At 40.6% G+C, this 21710-nt stretch overlaps 2 protein-coding genes across 6 annotated transcripts in view; both read left to right on the plus strand.

Annotated features, from left to right (window-relative positions):
* The window catches only part of LOC311494297 (homeobox protein Hox-C10a-like), a 59181-nt gene extending 55062 nt beyond the window's left edge, over positions 1-4119 (plus strand). For all 5 annotated transcript variants that reach the window (XM_084553274.1, XM_084553275.1, XM_084553276.1 and 2 more), the window contains 3 exons: positions 1136-1280; positions 1617-1789; positions 2960-4119. Coding sequence is in view for 1 of the 5 variants with exons in the window: in XM_084553278.1 (XP_084409404.1) it covers positions 1177-1280; positions 1617-1789; positions 2960-3507 (825 nt within the window). In the remaining 4 variants the exon portion in view is untranslated. The remainder of the gene's footprint in view (positions 1-1135; positions 1281-1616; positions 1790-2959) is intronic.
* A 9946-nt stretch (positions 4120-14065) lies between these two features.
* hoxc1a (homeobox C1a) lies at positions 14066-20723 on the plus strand. The gene is made up of 2 exons (XM_084552731.1): positions 14066-14701; positions 18242-20723. The coding sequence occupies exons 1-2, from the start codon at positions 14167-14169 to the stop codon at positions 18637-18639; spliced, it is 933 nt and encodes a 310-aa protein (XP_084408857.1). The 5' UTR covers positions 14066-14166; the 3' UTR covers positions 18640-20723.
* Positions 20724-21710: the final 987 nt, after the last annotated feature.

A 21710-nucleotide genomic window follows, 5' to 3' on the forward strand; every position in this document is an offset into this window, starting at 1 on the left:
AGTTTCTTTTTCACAGGGTAACTCAGTTAGGCCACACTTGATGTAACAATTAGCCCAAATAATCCCCCCCCCCCCCCCCCCCCAAAAAAAAAAAAAAAAAATTATTATGGGGGTTTAAAATGAAGTTGCAAATTTCATATATTTTACTTAAACATATTGCACATTCACAGCTATATTTCCAGGTCCCTGGTGTCTTGTATGCTCAACACTGTAGCTGCAAACAGGCTCCACTCTGAGCATCACCTCCTTTTGTCCATACAGTCTTGCAGTGAGCGGGATTTAGCATTAAAAAAAAACATACACAGTGTTTATGTGTTTCCTCACAGAGTCACTACTGGACCACACGATACTGTACAATGATGCCTGATTAATGCAAATGCGTTGAATTGTCCTATAGAAAAAAAAAAAATCTTTAATGATTGCCTCCTTTGTCTTTGTGTGGCAATGACTGTCAAGCCTTTGTCTGACCACTCCCAGTGAATCCTATTAAGCCAAAGCTGCACTTCCACTCCACGACAGTTATAAGCATATGCTGTTATTTAATGCAGAGCCCGCCAATTTATAATGTGCAGTTAAATTATTTGCAAACTAAGTTATCAAAATTATTCGTGATTATTTCGTTTCACATTCTCATTACAGAAAAAGCATGTAGCAGGAAAATCCTACGATTACAAACATTATTTATAATTCAATTTGACTGGAAAAAAATACCACAGAATGCAATTTATTTTTAATATTTTTTTATATATATCTAAAAAGCTCCAGAAAAATACAAAGCTGTGGTCGATGCCGAGGTATTAACCGTGCATTATTCCATCGCTGTGTGTAGCATTAAGTCCTCGCGTTGCATTTGATAAAACCTACCACCGGAAAAGTTCAGGATGTGCAGCTGCAAGCGGCGGTTCCTTCAAATAAACGCGTCCTGTTCAAAGATTTATAATATTAGGAGAAATCTGCGCTCAGTTTCTAATGAGACTCTCCTCACCACACGTGCAATCTTTGTCTGCCTCCCCCCTCTCTGCCATTTTTTCCCTCTCTCCGTAAAAACACATCTCCCTCTTTCTCCCTCACACTGATAACACAGTTGTTGGCGTCTATTCATATTCCGTTATATGATTTTTTTTTTTATCCCTAGGTAAAGAAAGGCAGGCTGCTCATAGAAATGTCTGAAGAAATATGGCAGAAGCTTCTTCGGGCTCCCCAAGTTGCCAGCGGATTACTTTCCAACTCCAGAGCTCGGTCATTGGAGGAGGGCCACACGTGACTACGGCACCCTTCTGGTAAATATTATTCAAATGTTCCACATGCTTTCTCCAAGTGCTCTTTCCTGCGTGCCTTTATTCATTCAGGTTAATTGTGATCTGATATTAGACAGATAGAAGTCCTCTCTTTACTGCTGTTGTGGGACTCCTGGTTTTATTTGAGACAATTTGATGAGCTGGGTGCATGGACCCCCAACAGTCTGTCCTCCCACTGCAGCTGCATGGCAACAGTTTTGCAATGAGCTCTGGACAAGTGCCAAAACTAAGCCCGGGATACAATGAAGGAGGAGGAGGCAGAGGAGGCCAAGAAGCAGAACTTAATCAGCAAAACATGACCTCCTCTTCTCGTGTCAGTTCCAGGTTGAACCCAAATGAACGGTCCGAGTGCCCACTGGAGCCTGTGGTTCACTGCCACGCCAAGGGCAAGCTGGACATCAGGAGCAGGAGCTGCAGTCTACTCACCATCTGCCACTCAGGAGTAATTTTCCCCTGGATGAATCCACGGACAACTGGCTCTGAACAATCTGGTAACTGGTTCTGTATTACTTATTTGCAGTTTACAAAGCATTTGTGAATGTAAATTCATATCCGTCATATGTGCAACTCAAACATCTGACAAATGAAGTAATTTGCATGATTGTTAATGTGAATAGAAGAACTTCCATCAGGTGTGAGGGCTCTTTCTCTTTAGTCCATGAATGAGTGTTGATGCTGCAGCACAGTTAAACAAATGTGTCACAGTCATGCTCTGTTTGTTCTTCCAGTCCTGCAGGCAAAGTAACGTTCAAAACAGAAAAGCTCCTGTGAGAACGCTGCACAATAACATCTTGTAAACTGCACTTTTGCAACTGAGGATCCTCTTTTTAGCGGGCAAATGCCATCACTTTACAACAAGTTGTTTCATAAAATGACAAGGAAATAGATGCCATAAGTTAAACAATTATATCATATGACCAAAAACACAACAAGTTTATTTTGAGTGTAAAATCACTTAGTACCTGCACAAATGTTGCAGGATGTTTTAAGTTATCAAGTATAGCACATGTTCTAATAATATCTAATAATGTATTATTATTATTTTTATTTTTTTCAGAAATGGGTAAATATCATTGTCTTAACACTGCAAACAAGCTAGCATGTAACAAGGAAGCAGCCTCTCAGTCTGGTTGTTAAAGAGAGCAGCTTCCTCTCTGAGGTCACTGTAGGTCTTATTAAGTGTCCATTAACCCCTCCATGTTATATTGTTATCAACAGGGCCCCGGTATTGCTCATATACATGTCAAATTGAATCCCTAATGGTGGTTATTTTCAGTGGTGGTCCCAAGGTACCTTTTAAGTGACTGAGATGGGGATTTGACAGGTCTGCTTCCGAGTGTAGCTCTGATTAATGTGGCCTGTCAGGCAGCCGTAGTGGCGTCAGATGTTTCCCCCAGACTGCGTCTTCGGGAGGTAACTTTCCCTGAGCACATGACACAGTAGACAGCCAGTCTTGTATACTGTCTCAAGCATGACTGAATACACAGGAAGGGCTGAGGGCTCTACTTGGTCTCGGGTTGATTGGCTGAGGATTAACACAGGCCTTACTGGCACTTCGGAGGCTTCCACGTGGAGGTTTTACGTTTGAGGATAGAACTGTTAGATGCATGGCACTTCCTTTTAACACCCTCTCTTCTTTATGTGCTTTCCTCCTTCATCAGTCAGCGGTGGTGTGGCAGCTGGTCTATCAGACAGAGGAAGCCACAGTGTGAAGAGGAGGAGGAGGGAGAGAACAGCCTTCACTAACAACCAGCTGCTGGAGCTGGAGAAGGAGTTCCACTTCAGCCCATACCTGTGTCGCCCTCGCCGGCAGGAGATGGCCGCCGGGTTGCAGCTCACAGATCGCCAGGTCAAGATTTGGTTTCAGAACCGCAGGATGAGGTTCAAGAAGGAGCAAAAGTATGGAAAGACGACAGGTTTGTCCCAGTGGCCTCCCTGCAACTTCTCTTCAAGCTCTTGTGTAGAGAACTTGATGTTCCCAGGTGCTGCCAGAACATCCCCCTCTTCCTCCTCAGACATGCACCCAACGGATTATCCTTCCATGTCCTCTCTCTTTGGCTCTTTTAGTGACGCCAGCAGTGGTCAGTGCATTCACCCTGCAGACCTTCCTCATCTCAACTGCATTCTTCCATCTGTTGCAAATTGTCCGCCGCCCTCCTGTGCTAGCATTGATAGTCATCACCACGCTGGCATTTCAAACTGGCACTAGGGCCCCATAATGGCCATCCCTCCTATGCTCATCAAAATCTCAATGATACATCTACTTTTACTTACTTATGAAAGACTGGAGGGGAAGGGGGCGTCTGGTCCGAATCCCATGGATGAAATCCCCTTAACGCGCCCTCTCACCATTCATTAAACTTTTTAATTAAACTATAATTAAAGGAGAGCTACAGCGTTATCATTTGTGTTTCTCAGGCACAGAGAGTGAAGGTCTTCTAACTTGCTGCTCATACTTGTACATACACAGCATGCACAAGACATTTGAACAAAATAATAATTAAACTTTTTTTTTTTGGCTGTAATTTTGTAGGCGTACCATTTGTATTGTTGCATGTTTAATGCATGTGGGAATAAGACCATGAGCGAGTTTTCTACTTCCCTCAGTTGTCTCTTAATAGCTAAGTGGTTGTTGTATTTTCTAAGTGTCACATTAGGCCTCTTTTTCATTATGTACTGTAAATAGCAGGTCATTTGTGTAAAATGTTGTGTGAAGTGGGCAGAATAATGCTCAAACTGAATGATGTTATATTTTTGTTAACGCCATTAAAGGACACGAGAAGTCTTTGATATTCTTCTTGATTAATTGGGACGTCACAAACTGTACATGCTAAATAAATGCTTTTGGGAAAACTGTAGCTCTTGTGAAGTGTTTAGCCTCGTCGCTGATTAAAATTACAATTTTTTACAATGTTTTATGATTAAGGATTCCTGGACTGGATCCCAAATAGAAACATGAGAAAGATTGTGTAATCACATTAAGGCATGCTTTAGATTCATTGAAAACTCTACAGTATTGTGCATTCAAGTTGCACGGTCTTGCCACATAAGCCTCTCCCTCGCTTCTTGCCTCTGAGTTCCCCACCATTAATCACCTAGACAAGGCAGTCTTTCCAGCACTCCAACCACAAGCTCTGAACCCACTGGGCACCATGACAAGATCTCCTGCCTCCTCCTTCGCAGCCCTTCCCTTTTCAATTGCCAAATTGTAGTGCTGCAAGTCGGGGCTGGCCTCCCTCTCAGGGGGCATGTTAGATGTGTAGCGTAGGAGCCGTCCAACATGCCACTGGGCCACGAGAGACAAATGCCGTTCAATTACTAATGACAACATATTATCTTAAAGAACAATGTACAGATTTTTTTTAATCCACTATGCCATTGTGTATGTGTGGATTCTCAAATGTAAGCTGTGTCCTTTTTTGGATTCACAAATTTGACTTTCACTGAGCGAAAGGGGCCATTATGCATTAAGCTGACAGAAGTGGGTCACGTGTTCTCCCGGGTCTCAACAGTTTTACATGTCAAAGACAGACATCAACTTCCATGATGAAGGAGCAAACCTTCTCTCGCACTTGATAATGTGAGCTCCGGTATCAATATCCTAAACAAAACTGCGCACATATTTTGTGCATGCTGACAGTTTTATATCAGGAGCCTTACTGTAAATGAGCTGTCACAGAGGAATACTGACAGCTATGAAATGGGGGAGGTAACGAGGAGGTTGATCTCCTAGTGGTCCTGGATAGAATAACTTCCAGCCCCTAATTCATTGCGAGATCAGCTGTCATTTTGTAAATATTTGACACCATTTGCAGCAGGTCTCAGTAGGTGTCAGGGGAGCCGCTATAACTCTGTGAACATTTTGAATCAAATAAAGTAAGGTCTACGCCACATCTGTATCAAAGGGGTGGTGACAGCTGGGTAATTTAGAAGAAAAGTAATAAAGGGCAAGAGGGAGAAAGACAAAGAAAGAAATAGTTCTTCCAGAAAACTATGCTCGCTTGCAAAGAGTAAGAAAGAAGGGGGGTTTTGAGGAAGAAGCAGCAGACAGTGTTGGATTCCTGAGATTCTTGCAAATGCCTGGTGATTTATGGATTTAATGGTGCCGAGACTCAAAGGGACCTTTACCTCTGGTTTCTCAACACATTCTCCTTCCAGACGCTAAAAGCCAGGAGGATCCACACACTGGAGTGCAGTAATTCTGTGGATGGGGTCAAGGGGGATCCCCAGAGGTCACGAAAAGCCTCCCCCCAAGGGCCCCACTGCAAGGGGGAACAGTCTACTTCCATTCCAACATTAAGTTAGCCAGTTGTTCTCACCGTGGGTCGTTCCTAGTTAGCAACTAAAGTCATTATTTCCTTTTTACTCACTTGACTCCTTTGCCCTGTTTGATGACATCTGTCTTTTTTTTTTTGGTAGGGTTGGAAGATCTGCAAAGCCAAAAATCCTTACATGTTTTTTAAAAAGTCCGGGCTTTGCATTAAGTGGATATTTGAAGTGATAAATGATTTCAGCCGTGGTGCCATGAAACCAGCTTTGGTTACGGTCCATCATTAATTTCAAAATTTTTGCATTATGTCCTTTTACAGTGACTGATGTTCCACCGTCCTATTTGCAGCTGTTGTGAAACTGATTTTGGGGTTGGACTTGAAAAATGCTCCTTGCTTCAAGACTCTTCTTAAGCTGCCGTGAAAACAAAATTGCTCAGTGCTTAACAGAGACGTGCCGCTGTTAGTATCTTACAAAGCATTTTGCCCCTTCGCCCCGCTTGTTGCTCTGCCGCCGGTGTCTTATATTTCAAAGTGTTAATCTGAATTCATTATATGGGGATCACCATCAGAGAGAATAAATGCTGATGATTATAGATATGTCAGCCCCTAACCCTAACCCCTGCACGTATTGGTGTATATGCCAATAAAGAGGCTGTTTATTTCTCTGACTGGCTGGTGGTCTAAATCATAAGCTCTTAAACCATAACTTCCCACCTAATCCCATTTAGCTTCGTCAGTTTAGTCTTTATTTATGTTTTTATGTTATGTATGGATGCCAGTGACTAATGTGGCCTGTGGTTTTTATAGACTGAGATGGATGGCCTCTAAAATCCCCCAAAATATTCTGTGTTATTAGCTCAGTTTAAGATGTTAAATTATTTATGAAGTCAATATTTTGGTAAACATCAGATCAGGGATCTACATGAGTTCTGATGAACTCCTCATTATAAAGCAATGAAGAAAGTTTGCATGGAAAGATAAAGTAGATATTTTTAAAGAAGAAAAAAAAAGACCCACTGTGAACTTGGATGAGTGAACCTATGAGGAAAACAGCAACATATCCTACGTTGGTTTTATCTCGTCATGAAACAGCACTGCATGGACATGACACCAATGCAAATTCAAATCTCTGAAAAACACAAAGGACACAGGTGTGACTGAATGTATTAATTCGCAGGGACAGACAACAACTACAAGATATGCAAATTACATAAAAAAATTAATTAATTAAAAAAAACACATTATACCGGAAAGTGATTAAAATGAAAACAGGTCGCACAATTATTCTCCAGAGCTGTATTATTTATTCACCAAACACATTTGGCTACAAAAGTTGAACCTCCGTGTTTGAATACAAAGCAGAGATGGGTTAGAATGAAATAGTGCATCTGGTAAAGAATATTTTTGAGATGCTGCTCACAACTTTGTATTAGTGGCGATTACAACTTACATTTACTCAAGTTCTGTTACTCCACTGCAGACGCCTTATGCTACTTTATATTTTAATTCTACTACATTTTAAAATTGTTCCCTTTTCCTCTCCCATTATTCATCTGCTGTCTCTGTATAAAAATGTATATAATTAGTAACAACCAAACCACCTCCTGCATTTGTACATTTAATTTTTAAAAGTTTGATATTTTAAAAGTTTGCGCTGCTGTCCCTGATAAGTATTTACTTACTTACATTACTTATTTAAGTATTTTACATTGTTGTATTGGTTCTTTTACTTAAGTAAAGGATCCTAAATGATATACAAATCTATAATTGTTCCAGCACTGCATCATATGTTTTATATTTGTAGTCATTTATACTCTTCACTATCTACCATGAAGTGGTGTGGGATTTTTGTAAAAAAGTATTGGCAAGGCATGTTGCATTTATGTACAAGTCACATGGTTCATTATCAGACTGCATAAAAGACAAACAGAAAAAAAAAACACCCACCAACAGAGAAATGTTATGAGGAAACGTTGGTGAATAATAAAAATAAGAGGAGCTGCAGAATATTTATTGAAAAATGCAGGAGACAATACCAACAGAGTCATATAAGCCTCTTCCAAAGCTTTACCAAGTCCACGACAGCACGCGGCACTGCTTTGCATATGTGCTGCAGTCAGATGTGCCTTCAGATCTTCTCTTATTATATGTTCTCTGATATTTATCACAGCTTTATCAGCTGGAACCTCAACATGTATTCTTAAAAAATAACTTGAATAAACAGACTGTGATCAAGTTAGGGCTATTTTTCTTAATTTCCCTTTTAAATTATTAACATTTTAAAAAATCATGGTTTTAAAACCTTGGACTAACTTTGGAGCATTGTGGAGTAAAGCCCTGAACTTTTATACCCGGCCTTTAGGAGGCTTTATTCTTTTTATGACCTATTAACCTTCCCAGCTTTCTCCCTCCACAGCAGTAACTGCTGCCCACCCGTCTCTCCAGGTGCTTGTTGCTCAAGATGATTGTTAAGTATCAATTTCCAGTGTCACCTTTATAGGTTTTATTTATTTGTCTGCTCCTTCGTGTGGAAAGGAGCCCGAGCATCACTCAGGTAGATGGATTATAACTCAACTGCTACGACTCATCAATCTCGGAAATTTGACTTCCTGAATCTCATACAACTGTTACTGTCATATTACGGCACAGCATTATCAAGATCAATGACGTTTTAAATGCTTCCCAGTTAAGGATGATCGGTGACAATAAAAAGGTAAGTTGGTGATGAAACTGTCTCGGCTGTGGTGAGCGGCTCTCTGCACGGCGAGGGAGTCACCTGCTGGAGCTCACTTTTCCCTGTGAGGAGCTCCGGTTAAATGAATGAACTTGTAATCACAACAGTCACCTCCGCTAAATGCCACATGTTGACCGTTATCGATCACTCAAGAATTATTCAACACCCAATGGCTTCATCACATGGAATCTAATCAATGCACACTTTCATTTGGTTCTTCTCACAAGAAAAAGTGTATGTGGAAAAAAAAATCAAATGGCACCAAGATTTTGCAGTTAGCATACTGATATTTGGATATTGCAAATATTCAGTGATATGTGGTACATTTATGATCTGCTGTTTTTGGAGACCGGCCTTCTTAATTTGCTTGATGCTGTTATCTAATTTCATAGAAATGGATTGTGAACATGATTTCAAACTCAGATATTTTCTATGGAAACATGTTTCTGTGCACAAATATCAGTGATTTTCAGATCTGCGTCTGTGATGCTGCAATAATCTTCCCAAATCCAGAATAAGTGCATTAAGGATATTTGAGTTTCTATAAATTTTTATTCAGAATTTGCTGTTTATTTTAAATTGTCTGAATTGTATTTCAGAACCGTTGCAGCTGTATAAGAGGTTAAACTGAGTCTCAGAGTGTTTGTATGCCAGACCTTTTGAAAAACGGAAGTAATATACACCACACACTCAGTTGGGAGTTTATTAGCTACACCAAAGTTACACTACCACAGCCTAATAAAACAGCCCTGCACTAAATCCTCCTCTGTGGAAGTTCTAATTTTGGTTAGCTTTTTTTTTTTTTTTCACCTTATTTGCATCAAAGACGATGGACTAAATATTAAGAACACCTTTCAAAATTAAAGAGTAGAATCAAAATCAAAATTAGAATCAACCCCTCTCAAACCTTTTCAATGTGAGTAAACATATATTTATGAAGCTTCATAAAGGTGGGATTTATTGTGCTGATGAATGCATTAGTTCTCACTGTGTGTACCTAATAAACTGAGTGCATATTTTTTCATGCATATAGATTATGTAGCATATAGAACAGGAAACGTTTCCATTTTTGGTGTAATAAAAATGCTTTATGGTCCTATCCATATTTAAAACAATAAACTAGTTTAATTTTTACACATGGCAGTGGAACAACGAACAATGAGGATGTAAAGCCATTTTTAATGAGAAGCAGGTTAAAAGCGTGACATTACACAAAACTGTGACTTTTTTTTACCATATTGATTGCATTAATAATCGTTGCTGAACCTCATTTGTTAAAACAGAAACAGTAACGTTACTCAGTCGATGGGCTGTGCAGGGGAACATTTCCAAACCCATGGAGATCCCACAGTTTCCACAGACGCCAGATGTGTTGGGCTCAGTTTTGGGGGAAATGTTTATAAAACTCTGCAGAAGAATCCATGTGACGGAGCAGAGGAGCATTTAAAAATATGTCCTTGGTCTGGACATTTCACCTACAGTATAAACATCATAAAGCTTCAGTGAAGAGCAGGAACAAGCTGAAACAGAACATATGTTACCCTTAGGATTTGAATCACCCTAAAGTCACTTAATAGGAAATAAAAGTTGTTTCTTCAAACTTTTGTGTCTCAGCCTGTTCCATGTTTGACTTTTCCCCTTTTTTTATGACAGGAATAAACTTACTTAAGCTTCAAGAGAAGATAAGATAAGCTAATCCTTTATTTATCCCACAGTGGGAAAATTTGCATGATCTTGCATAATCTTACAAGATTAGTGCTTTATTAATACAGTGTCATTTTTCTATCTGCATTTTGCTGTTAAGCGTGATTAGCATGCACAGTAGACTACTGATCTGCATTGTGAACAAGCAGGGGATGTTTAAGCAAAAGAAGAAAAAATAAATTAAAAACAACTCCTTCTCTTTCCCTGCAGCGAAAACAGTGCTGTAAGAGGGAGAATATTGCAGAGAGTGCTGCAATGATGAACATTTCCTCCTGTTTCATGTTTAACCCTGCTCATTTCCCACAGTAAGAACTCCGGAAACACACAAGTGTGCACAGCAGCTTGGGGGGAAGATGACTGATGGCTTGTTGTCATGATGTTTGGGATTCTGCCGACTCGAAGCCTCTTGGCTCACTGGAGCCGTGAAGCGCTGCTACACATACTACAGGCTATTGTTGAAGAGTCCTGGTATTAGCAAGGTATTGCTTCATTGTCACACTGTTGAGCCTGTGCAGAATGCAGTTATCTGTAATGTCCCTGGCCATTTGCACAGTAGTTGCATTGGATTTATGATTATGGTTCATGTACTGTGACAGATTTCATACCATTCGACAATGAGGCAAAGACAATTATTAGAATTTTCACTCTGTGTGGACGGACTTTTTGTTTTGGAGTGGTATTCCCTGGATTGCGTGTGGGCTGGGTATACACTAAGCTAAACCTTACTACTGACATCACAATTTTTCAAAAATGTCAATACCTGAAAAAAAGCTGACACGCTCTATCAATCATAGAGATAGCCATCTTTCAACCGGTCAATGTGCCACACTTCTGCTCCTTCTTCTCCCGTTCTGCTCTGAATCTTTCTCTCCATTTCACCTTTTTGTCTCTTTGTCTCTCTGCTGTATTACAGCTCTATCATGATGCCCGATGAGCCTTCTCGTCATAAACATGGAAAAGATGACTGTCATCTCCCCCCTCTTGGAACGGCATTAATGGCAGTGACCTGTCTGGCTGCCGGTGACAGTCGTCTGTCAGCGCTGGTTAATTCCCATTCTTGTGAGGGTCAAGAGCTGACATATAATGAGGCTCGTCTGTGTTGCAGGGCCAGACAGGGGTCTAGAGTCAACAGCGGCTGTAGCATCATGTCAGCTGCGGCAGGCTGAGCGTTCAGTCCAAACCAAGGAGGTAATCTGAGCACGGCCGCACTGATCCCAGGGCCTTGACTGCCTATTGACACATATCAGAGCATGGACACAGAACAAATTAACATCAGTCAATATTCCCTCCCTCCCTCCTCCTGCCTCCTGACACAGCCACCCAAGTGCTGCCATGTTTACCTCACCTCCAGTCAAAACAATAGAGACGATGGCGATCATGATGAAAAATGTCTGAGTTGTAAGAGGATGTTTTAAGGGGTTTGTGGAGCAGTTTGGTTTGAGGGGACTCAAATTCAGAATTGAGTTTAAAAGGATCCATTTCACCCAAATAGAGAGATTATATTTCTGAGCCCCTTGCAGAATTTGTGGTTTAGGGGATACAAGCTGTCCAGGGGAGGGAGCCTCAGCGAAAGATCACTCGTTTGTTCCACTGAATGTGATAATGTAGCTTCTGCTGCACTGGGCAGTGATGTGGAACAACACCTCAAATATGCTAATCAAACATATGGCCCTCCTAGGAACAAACTCGGATGGCTGTTGTTGTCCTACAAAATAAAAAGGTGACTTTCTTTTATGTGTAATTTAAATAGGCTGTAACAGGCGGAAGCTGTTGTATGTAAAAAAAAAAAAAATGGTTTGCAAAATAGAAAAGCAGAGATTGCTCACACCTGTTTTTACTTCTTTTTCTTTCCCCTCTCTTCAACCCCTCCCCCCCATGCCTACCCCCCTCACCCCCCTCCTCCCTCTGCTGAAAGCCATTACAGAAATACAATTTCTAATACCTCCGCACAGGTCTTCGATCGACTGCAAACAAATTTATATTCAGGCGGTAAACAGAAAGCTGCAGAGATTTATTTATTGAGTGTGGAGGAGAGAAACAAGCTAGCGCGTGAACCCTGGGTAACCTCCGAGCTGACACTAAGATGGATCAGTGCGCCATGCAAATGCATGGAGAGAAGGGATATATTGCACTCAGTCATTCAGCACATCGCTGCCTGTAGAATCCCATTAACTCCCACAGCTGGGACCATATTTCTGTGTTGTAAGAATGCAGTTAGAAGTTGTTCATTACGCTGAATTATTTTGTAATTACTGCAGACTTAAAAGACGTAGGAAATATTATTAAAATAAAACGATAAGAGCAGAGGCAGATAGGAGGTTTAGGTTTTAATTAAATGTTACAGATGGTTATTTGCTACGGTTATCCTAAAGAGAAATAACAATATGCTTATATTATTATTAGAAATGTATAATAATAATAATAATAATAATAATATTAATAATAATAATATTAATAATAATAAATCGTAGAATTATGTTTTTTAAGTAGTTGCCTATATTAAGTGTAAACCAAAGCTAATTATTGTAATCATTAATAATATTACTAAATATACATTTTTTTTTACATTTTCTTAAACGCAGGCACCAGAAAAATAAATAATAATAGTACCAACAAATTAAAAGATTGTAAGTAATTTAATTCTGTAACATCTTTTCAAACATAAAACCATAACAAAGTGAAAAAAAAAGTCTTTAATACTCTCAAAGTCAGCCACATGGCACCGAAAGACTAAAAGTTTAAAACAAAACAGTCTAATGGTTGAAGTTTCTTAATTATTTTATGCATGTTTTGGAATTCTTGGGACGGTAAGACGACATCTTGTCACTATAACAATGACAGAAAAATAATTTTAAACTGTTTTGGAAATTAACTTCAGACGTTAACAGGAGCACACCAGGATATTATTGGCTCCAATAATCCCCGTGATTTCAAATGTGTGCGAGCAAAGCGGAGAGTCACACAATGATGCGCGTATTTGAAAGTAGGTCACCAGACTTCTGGAAGAAAAAAAAAAAAAAAAAAAGGAAAAAGAAAACTTGTTCTGCGCCTTAGAGCTGCTTGATCCCTTCCTTTCTGTACAGGGGGTGAACATACTGAGCTGCTGGCTGTGCTCCTGCAGACACACTGTTGCTCCAAACACAGCTGAATTGCTTGCATGTTTTTAGGACAGTGTCACGCCCAGCAGACCGACTTGTATTACTGAACTGTTCTGTGTGAGTACATTTGTATTTGTTTTTGCCACTCCTGCCACTTGTGTGTAGCCGTGTTTGCACATGCATGGGAAGTATCACATTGTGATTCATTGCTGTGTAAACACACGCACAAAAACCTCCATTCAGATTTTTAGACTATGTGTAGCAAGCACAACTGAACACACTCTGTTTCTTTAGGGGCCAGCCAATCCAGCTGAGGAGCAAGTTTAACCTGAGAGGAACTCGTTCTCTCTGCAGCTTACAACTTACATTTTTTTTTTGTATTTGTTCGAGGCTAATTACAAATCTGCTGCCACTGAACTTCTAAATACCAGCTGTCACGACCTCTGAACCCATTAAGTGTGCCTTTCACATGACCTAAGCCCTTTGCTAAAGAGGGCCTGGCTTTTTCAAGAAGCCTCCACAGATTAGCATAATCCATTAGCTTCATCAATGAGGGCCTATATTATGGTAATTTAGCTTTGGGGGAAAAAAGAAGTTTTCATTGTTGTTTTGAAAAATAATCATTCCACAAGAATTTGCCTCAACCCGTATCTTATAAGGACAAAACTGTGTGTTTTCATACCTGTGTGGTGATAGGTGAGAGGCCCATGAAGGCCTTCAGTGTTTGCTGATGATCAACGCCCTTGCTGCTTTGTAAGGATGTTTGTGGTTTTTGCTATGGCCTGCTCGTTGTGCTCAGACACCATTAAAACATTGACCTGAAGTGTGTTTAGCAACTTGCTTGCTGGGCTTAATCAGTGTTGTCCTCCCCGATGACAGAGATGTCCAGCTATTGGCCGAGACCAGGAGGGCACGTCATCTCTATCAATCAGAGACTGCTGTTTCTCCTCTGAGGAATGTCCCCACGGTCGTCCAGCCGCCTGGCCAAGCGTTGCTAGATGCATGGGAGGCCGGGCATGAACTGCAACCCCGTCCAATGATTATGCAGGGGAAAGGTGATAATGACTTCCTATCAAGAGTTAACGGCCGAAGGGGAGACTAACCCTCTGTTCACGGGCTGCTGCCGAGCAAAAGAGGTCATAAACCGGGACCTGGGCGGCAGGTCTCATCCTGAACTCTGCAGTCGTGATGAGGAGGGGAAACTGGAGGTGGAAGTTGCCTCTGGATTTTATTCTCCGCATCCGACTCTGTGCACCTCTTCGGACAGCCCTCCTCCTCCTCCTCCTGCACCACAGTGTGAGTCTCTCGAGGGCTTCTCGGCACCGGCCTGCCCCCACTCGTCCCGTGTCCCCTGGCGGTGCAAGGCGCAGGGGCAGGGCTCTCCGGGACGCGGATACTGCGCGTCAAACAGCAACGAGGCACGACACGGCGGTTTTGGGTCACTTACAGACCAAATTCAGATTTACTCTCGCAATGGCCCCGATATTCACGTCGCCGTGGGGAGCTCAGCCAGCTTGGACTGTAACGGAGCTCATACGAATGAAAGGAGTAAAACTTTTGAGTGGATGAGAGTGAAAAGGAGCCAGCACCGGGCGGGTAAGTTTTTGTCAAGAGACACTGATCTCGAGAGGGAGGATAAAGTCACCCAGAGCCATGCATATACTTAAGATAAATTAGTTCACGTTTGCACGAAAGCTTTGGATGACTTTAATTCATTGTCAGGAAAGTTTGATCGAACTTTTCTCTTCGAGCTGGAAAAAAAAGGAAAAGAAAATAGCTGACGTGTTTTGTGCGTCACCGTGAACATTTCCCTTCGTCACCAACAAACAAAACTTGAATGTATAGAATATATTTTCACACATAAAAGCAAATCAAAACGTTTCAAAGGCAGCTATAGCTGTTCACTCGTCGCCACATTTGAATATGCACATGAGGGCTCGGTTACTATTTCCTTAACCGTTTCATGTTAATGTACGTCTGTTAGGTTGTTCAACATTTTTGCTCCACCTACTGTTACAAGCCGGGTTTAAACTGCACACAGAAGGAGGGTGAAGTACAGTGGAAGGCCTGCTTAGCCTCAGTGTACATTCAACGCAGAAAATGATCAATTATTTACGCTTGCCCTTACTAACCAGTAGGCTTTGAATAATGCAACAGACCACTGCCTGTCGAGACTCACAGGAAGTTGAGTAAAACTTACTCTTGTAAGCTGGAGAGCTCCCTGAGTATTGATTAGTTGTCTGTTTGTAATGAAAGCCCTTGTGTATTGATTTCAGTTTGCAGCACCTTTACATGTGTCCACCTTTTTAACATAATTGCTGTCACAGATCATCATTTCACTGACTGATGAGTCCTGGGCAGAGCGCCCACAGAAGAAAACATATCCCCGGCTTAAAAAAAATACCAATAGCCTACTAATGTGAAAAATGCCCATCAATCCTCAATTTTATGTGAGTTATAGTATCTTGTATAGATCCTTCTTTTGATCAATAATGTCACTTGACTGACTGACTGGCCAATGTACTTGGGTTGGGTTTCATAAATTTTCCTCTGAGGAAGATTTACAATGATGGTGGTCCAGTCTTTTTTTCAGCAGTGCAATCTCTGTCTACTGTAAGGGAGCTGCTAACCCAAATATTCAGCGACCAAAGATGTAACTTTATCACAAACTTTAGGCCCCAGCGCTTCTGCAGGGGAGATAACAAACACAAAACTGCTGCTAAATTCCGATTAACTGGTAAAATAACATGGGATTAACATTATTTCTGATGATGCTGCCAAATGTCGTCAGAATGTACACTAACATATTTGATAGGACTGCAGTGTTGAGCGGTGCGACAGATATTCAAACCATTCCAAGCTATCTTTCACGTACTTTAGATTAGTGTGTGCATTTTACACTTTGATTTCAGTATTATACAATGGGACCAACCAAAACTAAAAATAAACTACCAGAAAATTAAGATTAGTGGGTAATAAAGTGCATTCACACACCTGGATAAACATTCTTGGGAACATGCTGCAGAGAGAGAAGAAAAATATGGCGCCAAAGATTTTTGTTCATTTTTTGTGAATGTTGCAGTGTGGTAAAATGCAACAAAAGAAGAGAGCTACTTGCACATTTGGATGAGATAAACACTTCCTTTATGATGCCAAAGAGAAGAAGGTGACAAGCACAGCTCTCATTGGTCTGGAAGTCATTTTATCCATCAAACACATTAGCCACTCATCTGATCCAAATCCACGCACTTGAGAAAGCCATTTACTCACACCCACCCACGCACAAAGACATTTTCCTTGCAGTATTGTTGGCATCGCTGTAACCCCTTTCTGTATATCTCGGAAGGAGATCATCTGTAGGAGTAACTCATTAGCACTACTGTGTAACTTGTAAAAGAGTCATTAGTGAAAGTATGCTTTCCTCTGGAGGTTGTATTGGTTTTGGCAGAAAACAAAGTCTCGCGTATTCTTCCATGTTGAAAGGCCTCCACAGACCTGCTGTAACCTGATCTCCTGGCTCAGTGTATATACTCCCAGTGCGTCATTCTTCAATTATGCTTTGACAGCACCTGAATTACTGTGGGCTGGATGCCCAGATGACTGAGGCAATGTGTATTGATCTTTCCCTTTTCTTCTTCCCTCTCCTTGGCTTGGAAGGCCCTTCCATTCCCTTTGCTGGCCGGCTATTTTTAAGCGTGCAAGTCATTCCTCAAATATTTGGTTTGATTCTTTAATGCCTTCTGGCCGGCATCAATTCTATTATCTTTGGAGCCATTAATCAGAATGCGCATGTGATTTGCACACTGAAAGCTGAAGTTCTTAATTACGTACAGTTTCTCTGTATTGGTTCCTCATATTCGCTGCCCTCTAATTCTCAAGCTCGGTTTCCTCCACATTCATTTTCTTAAAACACAGATGTTGACATTTATCCTATAACTGACCTTTCCATCTGCTAAGCTTTTCCAAGTGGCTGGAGGCCTGTTAACCTTCCTCTCTATGAATTGTGGTGGGAGGCATTGCTCTACACCTGGCACACACAGGCTCCATTATGCAGCAGCAGTAGCACATTTTCTCAGAGGCAAAGACACACTGACGACTGCCCACACTGTCAGCGATGAAAAATCAAGATATAGTTGTGGTTCCTGTCATTCATTGCACATAAGTAGCACAGATGATACTTTAATGTGTAACCCAGAAACCTCAGAGGACAAAAATGGAGACATTTGTCATTAATGCAGTGTTTGAAAGGATTTGTAAACTGTTAAACTGTCATTGACACAGAAAAGCCCAAAGGCAAATAATTAATGATTCTGATGAATACAGTTAATGGACTGTAAATGCTACAGAGTTCTTTTGAATCGCCAAACATTTCTCTGACTACTTTCATACATATTTGCAATATAGAGTTGCACTTTTCCTCCCTACAATGTGATGAACTTTCTCAGCGTTTTGATAAACACGTTTTAAATTTAACACCTTTGAATTATAAAGTAATACGGAATAATGCAAAACATTCAAATGGCTGCTTATGTTTAAGACTGCATTTTCAACGTGCTTTGGCCTGCATTGTGTTACGCAGGTGTTTCTGTTATAATGTCCGCATCTGCGGATAACACACAATTCCCCATCTTCCTGTTTTAGAGCTCCAAAAAGATTTTGCAATGTGCCTAAAGGCTATTGCTAAAGCTGATGCATCTGTGAAATATGTCTTTGTTATACAGACAGAAAAATGGCTCCCGGGTGAAGACTTTAAATCAACAAACTGGCTCAGGGCCAATTCAGATCAGTTTCATATCATTCTAGGACTATTGAATGATTGAAAACTTCATTCATGTGTATCAAACAAACCTGTGATTATTTGTTCAGGTTATTTTCATCATTATCTCTGAAACTTGGTAGAAAATCATTTAGATCTATGATAAATATTTTATTTACTTTCTGGGCATATACTAAAGTTACAATATACATTTGACCAACAATTATTATAATCATGATTTCTTTTTAGATTTCAACTCTGGAACAAATGTTTTCCTGGATATGGGCGTGGATAATTAAATTCAGCAAGGTTTTGTGTGTCTTTTGTGGGTAAGCCTCATTGATCTTGCTGACGATTGTTTCCATGTGTTCTCTTCCCAGCCAGAATGCACATGACCTGTGGGTTCAGTATTGTTAGCTCGGGCCTCGGCGTCGTGGAAGCTGGAAGCCGCAGCATCTGCACGGATGTCCATCCCACGGCGAACGGTGGCCCGAGAACCAGCTACAGCACCAAGCAGCTGACCGAGCTGGAGAAGGAGTTCCACTTCAACAAGTACCTGACGCGGGCCAGGCGGGTGGAGGTCGCCAGCGCCCTGCAGCTCAGCGAGACGCAGGTGAAAGTTTGGTTTCAGAATAGACGCATGAAGCAGAAGAAATTGCAGAGAGACGGGCTGCTCTCCGACCAGAGGCCCGCGGCTCCGCACTCACGCTCCGACACTATGGACACCTGCCCCTCTCCGGGACCGACCTCTCCAAAACACCTGCCCCTGAACTCCTGAGCCGCAAGAGCTGCGCCATGCGTAACACGGCAAGGGCGCCAGCCTGCAGATGTTTTGATTCGCGTTTGCATCGGTTTCAATCAGGCTTCACCTTTATTTGCTTACCACGATGGATGCTTATCGCAAGAAGCGCTATGGCAAGTTTCTTCATGCAAGAACGGGTCAGAGCGATTTGTCATCCTCCCCGGCTTCAGACTGGCGCTCTGATTTGAATATTAAAATTCAAGTCATTCCATTGCGCTTCTATACACAATGTAAACGAAGATACAAACTGATATTAATTGTCCGTAGAAACTGTGGAAGACTATTTGTTTATCTATTTTGGACAATTTATTCAGGAACTGGCTTCTCTTGAATATATTTATTCAGCAGGAAATGTACTTTGTAGTTTTATTTAAAAATGACACAAATTGCTATTTTGATTTATTTAAGGAGTACGTTTGATAATATTTATTTTATTGGCAAAGAAAGATAATCTAATTTTACTCTTTTTACAGCATGTTCAGTAAGTCTTGAAAATTATTAAATCATGTCATATTTACGTTCTATAAATTTAGATCCACTATATTTTCTTTATTCAAGTTTTATTTATTTTTCCAACCGCTCACATTAAAGGGATGATGTAGGTGCACCGGCTGTAGACAGACCACATCTTTAACAGGATGTGCGAGGAGATAGTTATCAGGATAATTTAGCAGAGCATTAACGCTGCTTTCCTGTTATGTGTTTGGTCCGGTTTTAAGGTTTTAATTCTCTCCCATCCAAGTGCAGATTAAAATGCCATAACTGATGGATAGATTTATTGACCGCTCGTATATAAAAGTATTGATCCGTGGTAATCCATCTACTGGAGCCACAAAATCTGGGAGTATTTGCATGCATCTGTAACTGCATGTTAATGGAATGTAGAAACCTCTGGATCGGGAGCGGGTGCGTCTTTTATTACCCCTATACATGCATCAGGAAATGATAATTTAGCCTGAACGCTCATGCGGGAGAGCAGACAATAAAACGGTGTCTGTGCTGCTTTGCAGATCCACCAATAAACTGTGAGACTCCGGCAGTTCGAGCAGCTAAATATTCCTCATCTCATCTCATAGTGTAAAGTAAATGATTGTAAACAGGGCCCTTAAACACGGTTATGTCCCAGTATCGCAATGCGTTTCTATCATGTTAATGTCTATTTTAATATCGAGATATGGGGCCATCATGCACGATCATTTTTGCTTGGGGAATATTTTTGTTTAGCTTTCAATTAGTGTGTTTGCACTGAATATAAAGGTTACAAAACGGATATTAATCTTAACAAAGGAATTAAACTCTCGCGCGCTGCAGATTTGGAATAAACGCTAGAATAGAAGTGAATTAATTGAGCCTGATTTAAACCTTTAATAGCTGGAATTTGTAATTCTAGATTAAATGACACTGATGATACTTAAAGAAAAAAAAGAAATTAAAAAAAAAAGATTCACAGGGCGCAAAAGGACATGGAGGCTGCAAGGCTAAACTAATATATGCAGTTACACCAGAGTTCACCCCTCACCTCTTGACCTTTGTCTTGCCTCGGGACAACGATGACCCGGTCAGCGGCTCAGAGAGAGAAAGATGCACCATTAATTTGGGTGACCTCGAAGTCTGAGAAATTTTCTCTTCCTTTCTTCCATTTTCTCTATTTAATTTTTTCCCCCTGCAAGCTTCTCTGCACGCTTTTGTTCTGGTGTTGGCTCTCTATGTCCACACCACAATATTTCATCGAGCTGAAAAGAGGAGCGACCAGGCCATATGATAATTGTTCATATTATAATTCCATACCAGGCTAGATAATGCATTTTTCCCCCCTACATCTGGAGATAACCTAATTTCTGCCCTATCTCTTATTTTAATAAGCCAAAAAATGAGCTGCTGGCTCACTTTATAAACTGGATGAAAGAGTCTTTTCCCCCATTAGGTTTTTGGATATAAACTACAGACTATTTTTAATAGAAAAGTTGAAAAATTAAAGTTACTTGCGCATGCTTAACACTTAATATGAGTCCATGTCAGGGCTCGCATAAAAATGTGGAACAACTATTCATAAGATACATAGCTTAAATATTTCATGCATATTTGCTTGAACATAAAAAAAAAAACACACACACACCTCAATTCCCTGCAAACAATATATTTTATAATGTTTATCACATTAATATAAAATGAAAGTTGGAAAGGAATAAAAGTTCAAACTTAGGAGCATTTAAAAGTTTTTTTCCTAATTGATCAGGATGATTTTACATGGAAGCAGGACAGAAATGTGTTGCTCCCAATTTATTTTAAATTTGCATTTAAACAAAACAGAGTCCATTAAGGCTGCCCTTCTCTAAACAAAATAGCACAAAGTGGAATGTTTAACAAAACCTTTAAATGTGTCTGTGTTTTTCATGCAAAGCGTGCTCTTGTGAAGGTTATGAGGATGATGATGAGGACAGTGATGTTGGAGTAACGCGATGATACATCCTGTGACTATAAAAAAAGGTCTCTAACGTCCACTGTTCCTACTGAGACGTGTGTTGGGTTGACCTTATTAGGAACTCTTTCATCATCTTGTGCAAATATGTTCCCTTGCCACAGGGCTTCAAGTTACAGGTTGTAATGTGCACAGAGTAGGCCAGTGGCAGGTGTGCACTCAGACCTCAACCAAACTTACTTCATCTACTTTATATTAGATTCACTTGGAAATACAAAACAGTGTATGCCGTATCAAAATGTGCAAGGCAAAACTTATTGTGGATAATAAGTCCAAGGAAAATGTGAAAAAAATAGTTGATTTATTTTGTGTGAACTATCACTTTAATTTCATTCTGTGGCAGCTTCAGCATTTGCGTCTCAATTGATGAAAGCAGAACCGCATTGTTTGTTCAGACCTGACATTTAGTTTGAAAGCATTTGAGTGTGACTCTACTCTGATGAATCTGTGCTCTTCTGTAATTCCTTCCTGAAGATGTACGGTTGGTTCACAAGACTGACAGCTGTGCTGTGCCCAGACACACACACACGCATAGAGACACACCAAATGGAAGGAAAAATTTTGTCTC

Source organism: Chelon labrosus, assembly GCF_963514085.1.
Source record: "Chelon labrosus genome assembly, chromosome: 10".
In the NCBI taxonomy this organism is placed as follows: Eukaryota; Metazoa; Chordata; class Actinopteri; order Mugiliformes; family Mugilidae; genus Chelon; species Chelon labrosus.

What these genes read in the sequence shown, in the direction of transcription:
- hoxc1a (XM_084552731.1), top strand. Translation starts at nt 14,167, where the DNA reads ATGACTTCCTATCAAGAGTTAACGGCCGAAGGGGAGACTAACCCTCTG. An exon ending in AAGGAGCCAGCACCGGGCGG is followed by an intron (nt 14,702 to 18,241) that starts GTAAGTTTTTGT and finishes TTCTCTTCCCAG; the next exon opens with CCAGAATGCACATGACCTGT.